The sequence below is a fragment of the Heterodontus francisci genome, chromosome 27 (assembly GCF_036365525.1).
Source record: "Heterodontus francisci isolate sHetFra1 chromosome 27, sHetFra1.hap1, whole genome shotgun sequence".
Classification (NCBI taxonomy): Eukaryota; Metazoa; Chordata; class Chondrichthyes; order Heterodontiformes; family Heterodontidae; genus Heterodontus; species Heterodontus francisci.
The window spans coordinates 12,700,721-12,716,668 of NC_090397.1; the positions used below are offsets into that span (position 1 = coordinate 12,700,721).

Consider the following 15,948-nt stretch of genomic DNA (forward strand, 5'->3'; position numbering starts at 1 on the left):
CCCCCCACCATGTTTTGAAAGCAAACCGTAAGACTGGTATGCAATTGAGAGTATTTGCATTTGTTGGGTAGATGGGTCATTGGAATTGAGGTACAGATCAGCTATGATCTAATCGAATGGAGGAACAGGTTCAAGGGGCTGAATGGCCTCCTCCTGTTCCTCACTCACTGAGTTTCCTGTTTGAGTGTCGTGGGCCTGGAAGTTTGGAAAGAATTGTTGTTGGTGATGCTCTATCATTGGTGGATATACCCCTAAACCAGAAAGCAAAGTTCTGCAAATATCAACAACTTGAAATTGATGCAAATTAACGACAATGTGGATTTAAACTTTATTTGTGCCCCTGCTCACCTGACACCCCAATCAGCACCTGTATTGTTCTATTCCAGAAAACTGGGTGGTGAAGGATGGCACTGGAGCCGATCTTTGCACACTTTATAAGCTTTTATTTACAGGGATACACATTACAAACATGCACTTCCTCACCCACCAACCACAGTTTCAGTCGATAGACAGAAGAAAGCGATCCCACAACCAAGAGATCAGCTCATAGCTCTGCAGTCCTGCCACATCCAGTCATGAATGATGGTGAACAATTAAACAACTAACCGGAGGAGGTTCCACAAGCATCCTCATCCTCATGATGGGGGAGCCCAGCACATCTGTGCAAAAGACAAGGACAAGTCTCAAACATTTGCAACCATCTTCAGCCAGAAGTGCTGTGGATGATTCATCTTGGACTTCTCCTGATGTCTCCAGCATCACAGATACCAGTCTTCAGCCAATTCGATTCATTTCACGTGATATCAAGAAACGGCTGAAAGCACTGATACAGCAAAGGCTAAGGGCCCTGCCAACATCTCGGCTGTAGTACTAAAGACTTGTTCTCCAGAACTAGCCGCCCCCCCTAGCCAAGCTATTCCAGTACAGCTACAATACTGGCATCTGCCCGACAAGGTGGAAAATTGCCCAGGTATGCTGTGTCTACAAAATACAGGACAAATCTGTTCCAGCTAATTACCACCCCATCAGCCTACTCTCAATCATCAGAAAAGTGATGGAAGGTGTCGTAGACAGTGCTATCAAGCGGCAGTTACTCAGCAGTAACCTGCTCACTGATGCTCAGTTTGGGTTCCTCGGGTCACTCGGCTCGAGACCTCATTACAGCCTTGGTCCAAACATTGAAAAAGAGCTGAATTCAAGAGATGGGAGTGACTGCCCTTGACATCAAGGCAGCATTTGACAAAGTATGATATCAAGGAGCCCTAGCAAAACTGGAGTCAATGGAATCGGGGAAAATTGTCTGCTTGTTGGAGTCATACCTAACACAAAGGAAGATGGCTGTGGTTGTTGGAAGCCAATCATCTCAGTCCCAGGTTATTGCTACAGGAGTTCCTCAGGGTAGTGTTCTTGGCCCAAGTATCTTCAGCTGCTTCATCAATGACCTTCCCTCCATCACCAGGTCAGAAGTGGGGATTTTGCTGATGATTGCACAATGTTCAGTACCATTTGCGACTCCTCAGATACTGAAGCAATCTGTGCCCGCACGCAGCAAGACCTAGAGAAAATTCAGGCTTGGGCTGATAAGTGGCAAGTAACATTCGCACCAAGTGCCAGGCAATGACCATCTCCAACAAGTGGGAATCTAACCATCTCCCCTTGATGTCCAATGGCATTACCATCACTGCATCCCCTACCATCAACATCCTGGGGGCTACCATTGACTAGAAACTGAACTGGACCATCCATGAAAATACTGTGGCTACAAGAGCTGGTCAGAGGCTAGGAATCCTGTGGTGAGTAACTCACCACCTAACTCCCCAAATCCTGTCCATCATCGACAAGGCACAAGTCAGGAGTGTGATGGAATACTGTCCACCTGCCTGGATGGGTGTAGCTCCAACAACACTTAAGAAGCTCTACACCATTCAGGACAAAGCAGCTCGCTTGATTGGCACCCCATCCACCACCTTCAACATTCACTTCCTCCGCCAACGGCACACAGTGGCAGCAGTGTGTACCATCTACAAGGCTTCTTCGATAGCACATTCCAATCATGCAACCTCTACCACTTAGAAGGACAAGGGCAGCAGATGCATGGGAACACCACCACCTGCAAGTTCCCCTCTAAGTCACACACCATCCTGATTTGGAACTATATCACCGTTCCTTCACTGTCACTGGGTCAAAATCCTGGAACCCCTCCCTAACAGCACTCTGGTTGTGCCTACACCAGATGGACTGCAGTAGTTCAAGAAGGTGGCTTGCCACCACCTTCCCACAGGCAATTAGGGAGGGGCAACAAATGCTGGCCTAGCCTACATCCCATGAACGAATAAAAAAAATTAATAGGAGCACAAGTGAATCACACCACCTGAATATAATTAAATGCTCACTTAATATACAATTAACATGCATAACCTACGGAGACAAGAAGCTTGGATTCTCCTGGCGCAGGTAAATATAACAAAAGACCTTGGAGTTTCCTCCACTATCCAACCCAAATCCACTGGGATAGCAGGGAAAATGGCAGGAAGATGGGCATTGATGCTTACCGCAGCCTCCCTGCCCAGACCTGGCTGTTCCTCACACCTGCCCCCATTGGCCAACCCTTCCCTACCTACCACATGTAAGTAGCCTCAATGTCCCTTGGCAGAGCAAGCTGACTCATTAGCGACATTGCCTTCCTCCAAATTGTCCCCAGCACTTATCTTTGTCAAGGCCTACAGAAAGAGTGACGATTCCCATTCTTTTGGCTCTTCTGTCCCATTCTTGCCAATGCAAAGTCTTCCATTTCCCACACTGACCATTCTTGAGGACTTGTCTGAGTGAGAATGCCGATCTAATGATGAATTGAATGAGTATGAGGTTAGATACAGTCACTAAAATGAAATACATACACAATTGCACGCTCATGAAATTAGCTGTCACTTCATGAAACTCTCCTTGCCAATTATTGTGCTGTTTTTATCTTTTGAATTTATAACTCAGAGAATTTTATTTATTTTTTCACTCCTGGGATGTGGATGATGGTTCTCCTTGGCCTACTGGCTGCCAGCTCTGTTGTGAGTAGAGTTGCTGAGTTGGCTTTGCTGAGGAGAGCAAGGCTCTTCACGGGTAGGTGTGAAGGACATGCATATGTTGGGAAGCCAGGGTTGTCCCAGCAGCTGCCTGACACTGGGTGCATCAGGTGGTGATTCATTAGCTTAACAGTGGGATGAACTTCAGCTTAAAGCTCCTGAGCTGCATTTACTGTCAGTTAGCAGTTACACAGCTATTAATTTAATGTGCAGTTTGTGCCATGGATCTCTTCAGATAAATTATTAAGCTAGCAGTTTATTGTTATGAATTGTCAAACATAAATTGCATTTAGTTTAGAGATACAGCACTGAAACAGGCCCTTCGGCCCACCGAGTCTGTGCCGACCATCAACCACCCATTTTATACTAATCCTACACTAATTCCACATTACTACCACATCCCCACCTGTCCCTATATTTCCCTACCACCTACCTATACTAGGGGCAATTTATAAAGGCCAATTAACCTATCAAGCAGCAAGTCTTTGGCATGTGGGAGGAAACCCACGCAGACACAGGGAGAACTTGCAAACTCCACACAGGCAGTACCCAGAATTGAACCCAGGTCGCTGGAGCTGTGAGGCCGCAGTGCTAACCACTGCGCCACTCTGCCGCCCACAGTGAAAACACTTATTTAGTGCAGGCTATTTTCCAAAATACAAGTTTCTTATCCATCCTTAAACAGAAATACTTTTCTTTTTCTTATTCATTCTCAAATTTTGGGCATCACTGGCCCATCCCTAAGTGCCCTGAGAAGCTGGTGGTGAGTATGAACAGCTGTTAGTGGCTTTGATACAACTGAATGACTCGCTTGGCTACTTCGGTGAACAGTTAAGTGTCAGTCTCAATATTTAATCTCAGCCAGCGCATCATCTTGTGAACTACCTTACACAGAAAGTTGGATTTTTTCAGAAGTACCTCACTGGTAGAGATGTCCCTTTTTGAAGAATATGAGTTGTATCTGATCACTCCTTTTCTTTGGAACAATTGATCATTTCCACGTTTTGCTCTCCTTCCAGAATTTCCTTCGACACCAAAACAACAAAACCAATTACAACTTGGTGTGTGAAACGCTGCAGTTTATGGACTGTATCTGCGGCAGCACCACTGGGGGGCTCGGTCTGCTGGGTCTCTACATTAACGAAAAGAACGTCTCCCTCGTCAACCAAACTTTGGAAACACTGACTGAATATTGCCAGGGACCTTGTCATGAGAATCAGGTAAAATACTAGGACTTGGTGCCCATCAGTTGGGGCACATCCAAATTGAGTTTAACATATTGCTGCACACAGTTATCCCACTTGGCAGTTTCTTCCATAGGACATAAGAACTAGGAGCAGGAGTAGGCCGTTTAGCCCCTCGAGCCTGCCCTGTCATTCCATAAGGTCAAGGCTGGTTTGATCGCTAACAGGTATATATATATAGTGCAGAGCTACCTATTTAACTTGACTCTCGGGTGTTACAGTAGCAGAGTGAGACCAGCATGTAGTCACATGACTGCATGCTGGTACTCAGCTCATTAGCATAATAACATCTTAAAGGGGCATCACTCTTAAAGGCAATCACAACATTGGTGGCCTCAACTCCCCTCTCCTGCCTGCTTCCCATAACCATTTACACCCTTGTAGATCAAAAATCTGTCTAACTCAGCATTGAATATATTCACCGACCCTGCCTCCACTGTTCTCTGACATGCAGAATTCCTAAGACTAAAAATCCTCTGAGACAAGAAATTCCTTCTCATTTCCACCTTAAAAGGAGACCCCCTAATTCTGAAACTGTGTCCCCAGTTCTAGATTCCCCTGCGAAGGGAAATATCCTCTCAGCATCTACCCTGTCAATCCCCCTCAGAACCTTATACGTTGCAATAAGATCACCTCTCATTCTTCTGAACTTCAACTCAACCTGCTCAGCCTTTCCTCATACAACAACCCTTTCATCCCAGGAATCAACCTAGTTACCCTTCTCTGAACTGCCTCCACTGCAAGCATATTCTTCCTTAAATAAGGAGAGCAAAACTGTAAGCAGTACTCTAGGTTTGGTCTCACCAATGCCCTGTACCATTGTAGCTAAACTTCCCTACTTTTATATTCCATCCCCTTGCAATAAAGGCCATCATTCCATTTTCTTTCCTAATTACTTGCTGTACCTGCATGCTAACCTTTTGTGATTCATGTGTGAGGACACCCAGATCCCTCCGTACTGCAGCATTCTGTAGTCTCTCTGCATTCAAATAATACTTTGCTCTTGTAGTCTTCCTACCAGCAGGCAGTGCAGGGATCCCCTGTGGCCATTTCCCTCAACAACAGGTATACCGTTTTGGATACTGTTGGGGGGGACGACTTACCAGGGGTAAGCAATGGGGTGCAGGTCTCTGGCACAGAGTCTGTCCCTGTTGCTCAGAAGGGAAAAGGGAAGAGGAGCAGAGCATTAGTCATTGGGGACTCCATAGTTAGGGGAACAGATAGGAGGTTCTGTGGGAACGAGAGAGACTCACGGTTGGTGTGTTGCCTCCCAGGTGCCAGGGTACGTGATGTCTCCGATCGTGTTTTTGGGATCCTTAAGGGGGAGGGGGAGCACCCCCAAGTCGTGGTCCACATAGGCACCAACGACATAGGTAGGAAGAGAGATGGGGATTTAAGGCAGAAATTCAGGGAGCTAGGGTGGAAGCTTAGAGCGAGAACAACCAGAGTTGTTATCTCTGGGTTGTTGCCTGTGCCACGTGCTAGCGAAGAGAGGAATAGGGAGAGAGAGGAGTTGAACACGTGGCTGCAGGGATGGTGTAGGAGGGAGGGTTTTGGTTTCCTGGATAATTGGGGCTCTTTCTGGGGTAGGTGGGACCTCCACAAACAGGATGGTCTTCACCTGAACCAGAGGGGTACCAATATCCTGGGGGGGAGATTTGTTAGTGCTCTTCGGGGGGGTTTAAACTAAATCAGCAGGGGAATGGGAACCTAAATTGTAGTTCCAGTGTACAGGCTGTTGAGAGTAGTGAGGTAGGGGATAAGGTTACAGGGACGCAAGAGGGCACTGGCAAGCAAGAACTTGGTTTAAAGTGTGTCTACTTCAACGCCAGGAGCATCCGGAATAAGGTGGGTGAGCTTGCAGCATGGGTTGGTACCTGGGATCCTGATGTTGTGGCCATTTCGGAGACATGGGTAGAGCAGGGGCAGGAATGGATGTTGCAGGTTCCGGGATTTAGATGTTTCAGAAAGAACAGAGAAGAGGGTAAAAGAGGGGGGGGTGTAGCATTGTTAATCAAGGAAAGTATTACAGCGGCAGAAAGGACGTTTGAGGACTCGTCTACTGAGGTAGTATGGGCCGAGGTTAGAAACAGGAGAGGAGAGGTCACCCTGTTGGGAGTTTTCTATAGACCTCCGAATAGTTCCAGAGATGTAGAGGAAAGGATAGCGAAGATGATTCTCGACAGGAGAGAGAGTAACAGGGTAGTGGTTATGGGGGACTTTAACTTTCCAAATATTGACTGGAAATACTATAGTTCGAGTACTTTAGATGGGTCTGTTTTTGTCCAGTGTGTGCAGGAGGGTTTTCTGACACAGTATGTGGACAGGCCAACCAGGGGCGATGCCACATTGGATTTGGTACTGGGTAATGAACCCGGCCAGGTGTTCGATTTAGATGTAGGTGAGCACTTTGGCGATAGTGATCACAATTCGGTTAGGTTTACCTTAGCGATGGGCAGGGACAGGTATATACCGCAGGGCAAGAATTATAGCTGGGGGAAAGGAAATTATGATGCGATTAGGCAAGATTTAGGATGTGTAGGATGGGGAAGGAAACTGCAGGGGATGGGCACAAACGAAATGTGGAGCTTATTCAAGGAGCAGCTAATGCGTGTCCTTGATAAGTATGTACCTGTCAGGCAGGGAGGAAGTTGTCGAGCGAGGGAGCCGTGGTTTACTCAAGAAGTTGAAGCGCTTGTCAAGAGGAAGAGGGCGGCTTATGTTAGGATGAGACGTGAAGGCTCAGTTAGGGCGCTTGAGAGTTACAAGCTAGCCAGGAAGGATCTAAAGGGAGAGCTAAGAAGAGCAAGGAGAGGACACGAGAAGTCATTGGCGGATAGGATCAAAGAAAACCCTAAGGCTTTCTATAGGTATATCAGGAATAAACGAATGATAAGAGTTAGAACAGGGCCAATCAAGGATAGTAGTGGGAAGTTGTGTGCGGAATCAGAGGAGATAGGGGAAGCGTTAAATGAATATTTTTCGTCAATATTTACAGTAGAGAAAGAAAATGTTGCCGAGGAGATTACTGAGATACAGCCTACTAGGCTAGATGGGATTGAGATTCACAAGGAGGAGGTGTTAGCAATTTTGGAAAGAGTGAAAATAGATAAGTCCCCTGGGCCAGATGGGATTTATCCTAGGATTCTCTGGGAAGCCAGGGAGGAGATTGCAGAGCCGTTGTTGTTGATCTTTAAGTCGTCATTGTCGACAGGAGTAGTGCCGGAGGACTGGAGGATAGCAAATGTTGTCCCCTTGTTCAAGAAGGGGAGTAGAGACAGCCCTGGTAATTATAGACCTGTGAGCCTTACTTCGGTTGTGGGTAAAATGTTGGAAAAGGTTATAAGAGACAGGATTTATAATCATCTTGAAAAGAATAAGTTCATTTGCGATAGTCAGCACGGTTTTGTGAAAGGTAGGTCGTGCCTCACAAACCTTATTGAGTTTTTCGAGAAGGTGACCAAACAGGTGGATGAGGGTAAAGCCGTGGATGTGGTGTATATGGATTTCAGTAAGGCGTTTGATAAGGTTCCCCACGGTAGGCTATTGCAGAAAATACGGAAGTATGGGGTTGAAGGTGATTTAGAGCTTTGGATCAGAAATTGGCTAGCTGAAAGAAGACAGAGGGTGGCGGTTGATGGCAAATGTTCATCCTGGAGTTTAGTTACTAGTGGTGTACCGCAAGGTTCTGTTTTGGGGCCACTGCTGTTTGTCATTTTTATAAACGACCTGGATGAGGGTGTAGAAGGGTGGGTTAGTAAATTTGCGGATGACACGAAGGTCGGTGGAGTTGTGGATAGTGTCGAAGGGTGTTGTAGGGTACAGAGGGACATAGATAGGCTGCAGAGCTGGGCTGAGAGATGGCAAATGGAGTTTAATGCGGAGAAGTGTGAGGTGATTCACTTTGGAAGGAGTAACAGCAATGCAGAGTACTGGGCTAATGGGAAGATTCTTGGTAGTGTAGATGAGCAGAGAGATCTTGGTATCCAGGTACATAAATCCCTGAAAGTTGCTACCCAGGTTAATAGGGCTGTTAAGAAGGCATATGGTGTGTTAGCCTTTATTAGTAGGGGGATCGAGTTTCAGAGCCACGGGGTCATGATGCAGCTGTACAAAACTCTGGTGAGGCCGCACCTGGAGTATTGCGTGCAGTTCTGGTCACCGCATTATAGGAAGGATGTCGAAGCTTTGGAAAGGGTGCAGAGGAGATTTACTAGGATGTTGCCTGGTATGGAAGGAAGGTCTTACGAGGAAAGGCTGAGGGACTTGAGGTTGTTTTCGTTAGAGAGAAGGAGGAGGAGAGGTGACTTAATAGAGACATACAAGATAATCAGAGGGTTAGATAGGGTGGATAGTGAGAGTCTTTTTCCTCGGATGAGGATGGCAAACACGAGGGGACATAGCTTTAAGTTGAGGGGTGAAAGATATAGGACAGATGTCAGAGTTAGTTTCTTTACGCAGAGAGTAGTAGGGGCGTGGAACGCCCTGCCTGCAACAGTAGTAGACTCGCCAACTTTAAGGGCATTTAAGTGGTCATTGGATAGACATATGGATGTAAATGGAATAGTGTAGGTCAGATGATCGGCGCAACATCGAGGGCCGAAGGGCCTGTACTGCGCTGTAATATTCTAATTCTAATTCTAATTCAAAGTGGATAACCTCACATTTTCCCACATACTCCATCTGCCAAATTTTTGCTCACTCATTTAATGTATCGATATCCCTTTGCAGACTCTCTGCCTTCCTCACAACTTGCTTTCCCACCTATTTTTGTATCAGCAGTAAATCTGGCTGCAAAACTCACTCAGCTGTATTTAGTTGAGCCAGCAGGGCTCCCAGCACTGGTCCAAAAAGGCAAAGAGAACCCTTCCCCCCCCCCCCCCCCCCCCCACCCCCAACTTCCCCCAGCCTTTCGGAGCCCCTCATCACCCCTCTCCCGGCATGATACTTCAGCACTCAGACACTTGGAGCCCACCTCCAAGAACAGCCAGCCAATCAGAGGGCTGGCAACCCAGTAGTATCGGCAGCTCCACCAGGAGCAGTGGCCACAGCCGGTACTACAGGAGGCCTGGGAGCAGGACCAGCGCTGGAGACCCGGAGAGAAGGTAGCTAAGGTGGGGTCGCCAGGGCCAGTCCGGCAGGCCTCATGATGGGGTGGGGAGGGTTGGTGATGAGGGCATGGTGGGTGTTAACAGAGGAGTGTCCTTTGCCGCCGGGGGCACTCCGTGAGCTACAGAGGAGGACCCCCCACCCCATGTGTTTCAGTGGGCGACCTCACCAGCGGCGATGGGTAGAGGCCCTTATTTAGCGAATAATAGTGCACTTAAGTGCCTTGATTGGCCTCTGGGCAGGAAGGCCATCTTTGGCCTTTCCCAGTCCTGACTTAATTGGCGTTGAAACGGAAAAGTGACGCCCCCGCCCCCCCCCCGCCATTACAATTCTATGGGCCCTCCGCCTCTTAGCCCATCTCTGGGTGGCCCATTGAATCCAGCCCTCTGTCCCTTCATCCAAGTCATTAATATAGACTGTAAACAGTTGAGGCCCCAGCACTGATCCCCGTGGCACTCCACTAGTTACAGTTTGCCATTCTAAAAATCACCCATTTATCCCGACTCTCTGTTTCCTGTTAGTTAACCAATCCTCTGTCCATGCTAATATATTATCCTCAACACCATGAGCTCTTATCTTGTGTAATAACTTTTTATGTGGCACCTTATCGTAGTGTATTTGCATTTTCAAAAGGCATTCATTTACTGATTCTCCTTTATCCACCCTGCTCATTGCATCCTCAAAGAACTCTAATTACTTTATCAAACATAATTTTCCTTTCATAAAACAATATTGACTCTGCTTGATTGCATTATGATTTTCTAAATGTCCTGCCATTTCTCCCTTAATGATGAATTCCAACATTTTACCAAAGACAGATGTTATCCCAGTTGGCCTATAGTTTCCTGCTTTCTGTCTCCCTCATATGTATTACATATGCGGTTTTCCAATCCGTTGGGACCTTTCCAGAATCCAGGGAATTTTGGAAGAAAACCAATGCATCCACTATCTCCGTAGCCACTTCTTTTGAGACCCGAGGATGGAGGCCATCAGGTCCAGGGGACTTGTCAGCCTTTGGTCCCATTAGTTTTCCTAGTACTTTTTCTCCTGTGATAGTGATTGTTTTAAGTTCCTCCCTCCCTTTTGCCCCCTGATTTTCTACTATTATTGGGAAGCTTCTACTGTGAAGCCAGATACAAAATATTTGTTCAAAGCCTCTGCTATTGCCTTGTTTCCCAATATTAATTTCCCAGTCTCATCCCCTAAGGGACCAATATTTACTATAGTTACTTTCTTCCTTTTTATATACTTGTAGAAACTCTTAGTGTCTGTATTTATATTTCTTGCTAGTTTACTCTCGTATTCTGATTTCTTTCTTTTTTTATAGAGTCATCGTTTTCTGGTTTCTAAAATTTTCCTAAACCTCTGGCCTACAACTAATCTTGGCAGAATTGTACACCTTGGCCAGAATTTTACGCCGCCCCAGCGGATCAGATGGTGGTGTGGGGGCGGCGCAAAATTGAGCGGCAGGCTCTGGGAGGCCTACCCACCCCACTTCTGTCTCCGGACATGTTTACAGCGGTCAGGCGGGGAGGGGTGGTGGGAAACGGCCCGCCCGCCCGAGGCCAATCAAGACCCTTAAGTGGCCACTTAACGGCCACTTAAGGGCCATCACCCGCCTCCACAGGTATTTTACCCATGGCAAGTGGGTGTGCTGGGGACGTGAAAGGCTGCCCAGTGATAGCTGCTGGCCTTTCCGCGCCCTGCAGGGTTGGGGGGGTGGTATGGCAGTCGGGCACAGGGTGCCTGATTGAGGGCCGCCCCCACCTCCCAACCCACCCCCGGTACCCAAGACACCCCCCTCCCCCTAAACAACCACTCCAGCCTCACCAGGGAAGGACCCCACTGATGAGGCATGCCCCTACTTACCTTCTCTCCTAGATCCATGGCGTCGGCTGGGCTGCAGTCCCAGCAGTGGCCACCGCTCCCGGTGGCGGTGCTGGGACTAAGAGCTGCCAGCCCGCTGATTGGCTGGCAGCTCACTGAGGCGGGACCTCCTCCCTCAAGTGGGTGGAACTCCCGCCTCGGGACAATTAAAGCCCGGGGACCTGTAAAATGCAAGGCGGATCCCCGGGCTAGGTGGAAGCGGGTTCACCACCGGCTTTCACATTGGAGTCCAGCTCCCATCCATCCACCATAAAATTCCAGCCCTTTTCTTTCAATTTAATGCCATCTTTTCTCCACTCTAAAAGATGTCACGCACAGGTGTCTTCCTTTCCGAGCTCATCCTCCAGGCCCATCGGCGACCAGCAAATGCTGACGGGAGTAGGATAATGTTGTCTGGAAGCTTCTAGTCATGAGCTGGCACAGAGGCAGCAGTTAACAAGATGACCATCTAACACTTAGATGAGGTGGGGATGTCTTTCGTCAGCTGTAACTGACTGAGCAGTCCTCTTTAGAATCCACTCTGCTCACCCCTTATTGGGGAAGGGGGCTGAACATAGTCTGCCTGACCTCTCCCGACTGGATAGCCACATCCAGAGGGATCACCTTCTGTGGTAAAAACACACAAAAGACACAAGTAGTAAAGTTTGGGACCTGGAACACCAGGACCCTAATGGAGACACCCACGAGGATCTTACCAGGAGATTGTTAATTAATCCTGTCTCATTACATATTGCCTATTCTAAAATAGCCTATTCCCTGGTTGTTTCCACAACCCCCATTATTTCTTGATTATACTCTGTCCTATAGTATAGCTACTGTTAGGGGCCTTATAAACTACTCCCACTAGTGACTTCTTTCCCTTGCTATTTCTTATTGCAACCCAAACTAATTCTATTTTTGATCTTCCAAGCAAAGATCATTTCTCATTACTGCACTGATCTAGTTATTTTATTAACAGAGCTACCCACCTCCTTTTCCTTTCTTCCTATCCTTTCGAAGTGTCAAATACTCTTGAATATTCAGTTCTCAGCCTTGGTCACCTTGCAACCAAGTCTCTATAATGGCTATCATATCATACCCATTTATTTCAATTTCTGCCACCAGTTCACCTATCTTGTTACAAATGCTGTGTGCATTCAGATAAAGAGCCTTTAATTCTGTCTTTTTACCATTTTCCCCTCCTCTGATCCTATTTGCTGATGCACGTGTATGTTTGTACAGTCTGTCCCTTCCATAGGGTAACTATCCCGTGTACAACTTGGATCGGAATTTGGTAAACCCAGCTGAAAGTGGGGCATCTGCATCGGGAGTTTCCTCAGGAGCCCTTCCACTCTGTCACCATAACATTGCTGCCAGTTCAGGCCAACAGGGATTTGCCAACCTTCCACCAAAGTTAAGCCAACCGAGTGGGAAAATCCCCAAGGACAAACTTCTGGCATCACTTTCACGTTAGATCTTGACAAGATACTTGTTTAAAAAAAACTTTTTGTTTCACCCAGAAATGTTCCAAAGGGAGCCATGGGAAAAGTTGCCCTGGTATCCCAGGGCAGGAGAGAAAGCAGATAGTCCATATTTCCAGAAGTTCTGAGGGAGGATACAAACAAGTTTGTTGGGTTTTTTTGCCAATTTTTTTCCCTCTACTTCGAAAGGTCAGGCTCTGCTATAACACCCTCCAACATCAAATAGAGTTTCAGCACAGGAAGAATGAGAATTTGGTAATGGGAAGGGGCTGTCTTGTGGAACTATACCCTAGTAGGAGGCGGAACCTTTAGGAGAGGAGGGGAGACAATTGGAACAGGGCAGAGCTGGTGCCTGACAGCCCAAGAGCAAAGTTACTGTTGCTGCCTTATTGGTTCCCTGCCTTGTCAAAACCGCAATTAAAAAATTCTCATCCTTGTTTTCAAATCCCTGCATGGCCTCGCCCCTCCCTATCTCTGTAATCTCCTCCAGCCCCACAACCCTCAGAGATATCTGCGCTCCCCTCAATTCTGGCCTCATTCGGATCTTCCACTTCCTTCAGTCCACTATTGATAGTCATGCCTTCCACCGTCTAGACGCTAAGCGCTGAAATTCCCTCCTGAAATCTCTCTACTTTAAGGCATCCCTTCAAGTTTATGTCCACCTGTCCTAATATTCATTGGCTCAGTATCAATTTTTGTCTGATTACAGCCCTGTGCAGCGTATTGGCAGCCCTGTGCAGCGTATTGGGATGTATTGTTTTGTTGACGGCGCTATATAAAGGCGAGTTGTTATTTTTCTGCAGTGCTTGCAATTGGTTTACACATGATTCCCCTCAGCAGACTCTGTTGTGAGTAGAGTTGCTGAGTCAACTTTGCTGAGGTGAACAAGGCTGAGTGTGAGCACATTGAGAGCCCAGGGCTGTCCCGGCAGTTTCTTATTAAAGCTGGAGTGTCTGATACGGAATGCCAAAAGTTAAAGTTAAATTTGAAGATACTTATGTAGCACAGACTGTTTCCAAAACGGTGTTTGACCATTCTTAATTTATATAATACAAGGCCTCTCTGCAGAACTGAATCATTTTTTAAAATTGTAATCACTGGGATCAAATAAATAATTATGACCAAAGTTATAATTTATATCTTTATAAACCGCAGAGAGTGAAGGAGTGAGAATAGTTTTGGGCGACAGTCGCTCAATTTCTGACTCAGTCACAAGGTCTGCTTAAAACAAGAAGTTCCATTTAAAATACGGCTAATAAGATATTTCTACTGGATTAAACAAAAAGGCCCAAAGTTGTGTTGATGGCTGAGGTTGTTCCATGAGCCCCTGCAGTTTTGAATAAAATGTTAACTTTTAAGCCTGGAATAATCCATCTTTTCTACAGCACTGTTTTAAGGCAATTAAGTAAAACTTTGGCCTAGAAATTGGTTCTTGCTCGAGTTCGGGTGCCAACCCAGCAGCAAACACAGTCTGCATCTGATGAGTGAGAGGACCACGCGGAATTGGTCCTCGAGCTCCATCAGGACCCATATGCGTGCCGTGGGGGGGGGGGGCGGGTGAGCCCTCGTGAGGAAGGTGAAGATTGGCTGGAGGGGACATACCATGGGTGAATGGGAGGCTGGTGGGGACGACTGATGGCTAGCTGCTGGTAGGAGGGTGGGTGGGAGCAGAAATTCGGATGCCTGGATTCTGCTGGCTGGCAGCAAAAGGGGGAAAGAGAGTAATTGGTGGGGCAGGGTTCTGGGAAGGAACAAGTGGCGGGTGTGAGGAGGGGGGGAGTTGGAAATTGAGGCCAGAAGATGCCATAATATTATTCGTGGAGTCCTGCTCTTCTTAGTCCCACAACAAAGCATTTCTTTAGCAGCTTTGACATAGTAAAAAGTTCCAAGGTGCTTCACAGGAGAGATATCAAGCAGAATTTGACACTGACCTACATCAGGAGATATCAATATAAGTGACCAAAGGCTTGGTCAAAGAGGTAGGTTTTAAGGAGCATCGTAAAGGAAGAGAGATAAGTGGAGGGGTTTAAGCAAGGATATCCAGACCATAGGGCCCTGACAGCTGAAGTCAGGGTCCCCAATGAATGATGGAGTGTTTATAATCAGGGATGGACAAGAGGTCGTAATTGGAGGAGGGCAGATATCTTGGAGGGTTTCTGGCTAGAGGTGGTTAAAGAAATGGGAAGTAGCTAGGCCATGGAGGAATTTGAAAACAAGGACAAGAATTTTTAATCAAAACAAAGTGCTGGAAATATCAGCAGGTCTGGCAGCATCTGTGAAGAGAGAAACTGAGTTATTGGCCAGAATTTTACGTCCACCGGAAAAAGGCGGGGGTGAGCCCTCCTCTGCGGGCCTGGGGAGCCACGCTGGGATTTTACGCTGCCCAGGCCCTTAATTAGTCTTGGGCATGACTTGCACCTCTCTGAGGCAGGAAGTCCCGCCTAATGGAGCTGCCGTCCAATCAGCAGGCCGGCGGCTCTCAGTCCCAGCAGCGCCAGCAGGAGCGGTGGCCACTTCTGGGACTGCACCTAGCCACCAGAAGCAAGAGGGACGGCCCTGGAACCAAGGTACGTTTTTGGGGCCTCACCGGGGACAATCGGCCAGGTCCTGGCCAGGCAAGGTGGGTCAGTTGGGGGGGTTTACCTGACGCCGTTCTGGGGGCCTGAGCTGGCTGCTGGTAAAGTACCAGCAGCAGTGGGAGGAGGCCCTTAAGTGGGAGTTAATTGGCCATTTCAGGGCCTTGATTAGCCTGGGGCGAGCGGGCTGTTTCTCACCGCCGCTGCCTCGCGTTAAATTGCAGCGGGGGCTGGAAGGCATTGGGAATGTCACCCCCCCGCTTCCCACTCAATTTTACAGCCCGACCCCAGTCCACCTTCCCCTCCCCTCCCCTGCCAACAGTCTGCTTGTGTGGGGGGGGGGGGGCCCGTAAAATTCCAGCCATTGTTTCAAATCGGAAAAGACTCTTTACAACCAGTTCTGACTCAAAACATTAACTCTGTTTCTCTCTGCACAGATGCTGTCAGACCTGCTGAGTATTTCCAGCACTTTCTGTTTTTATTTCAGATTTGCAGCATCCGCAGTAATTTGATTTTATTACACAAAAATGTTTAAATTGGAGTTGCTGGACCGCGACTCGTGTGGGTCAGTGAACAAAGGGGTGGTGGGTGAATG

The 15,948-nt window shown here is 47.5% G+C and overlaps 1 protein-coding gene across 2 annotated transcripts in view; it reads left to right on the top strand.

Moving 5' to 3' along the window:
* Window positions 1-15,948, top strand: part of itpr2 (inositol 1,4,5-trisphosphate receptor, type 2) — a 308,108-nt gene that overhangs the window by 208,069 nt on the left and 84,091 nt on the right. For both annotated transcript variants that reach the window (XM_068058832.1, XM_068058834.1), the window contains exon 42: window positions 4,097-4,297. In XM_068058832.1, coding sequence (XP_067914933.1) covers window positions 4,097-4,297 — 201 coding nt within the window. The remainder of the gene's footprint in view (window positions 1-4,096; window positions 4,298-15,948) is intronic.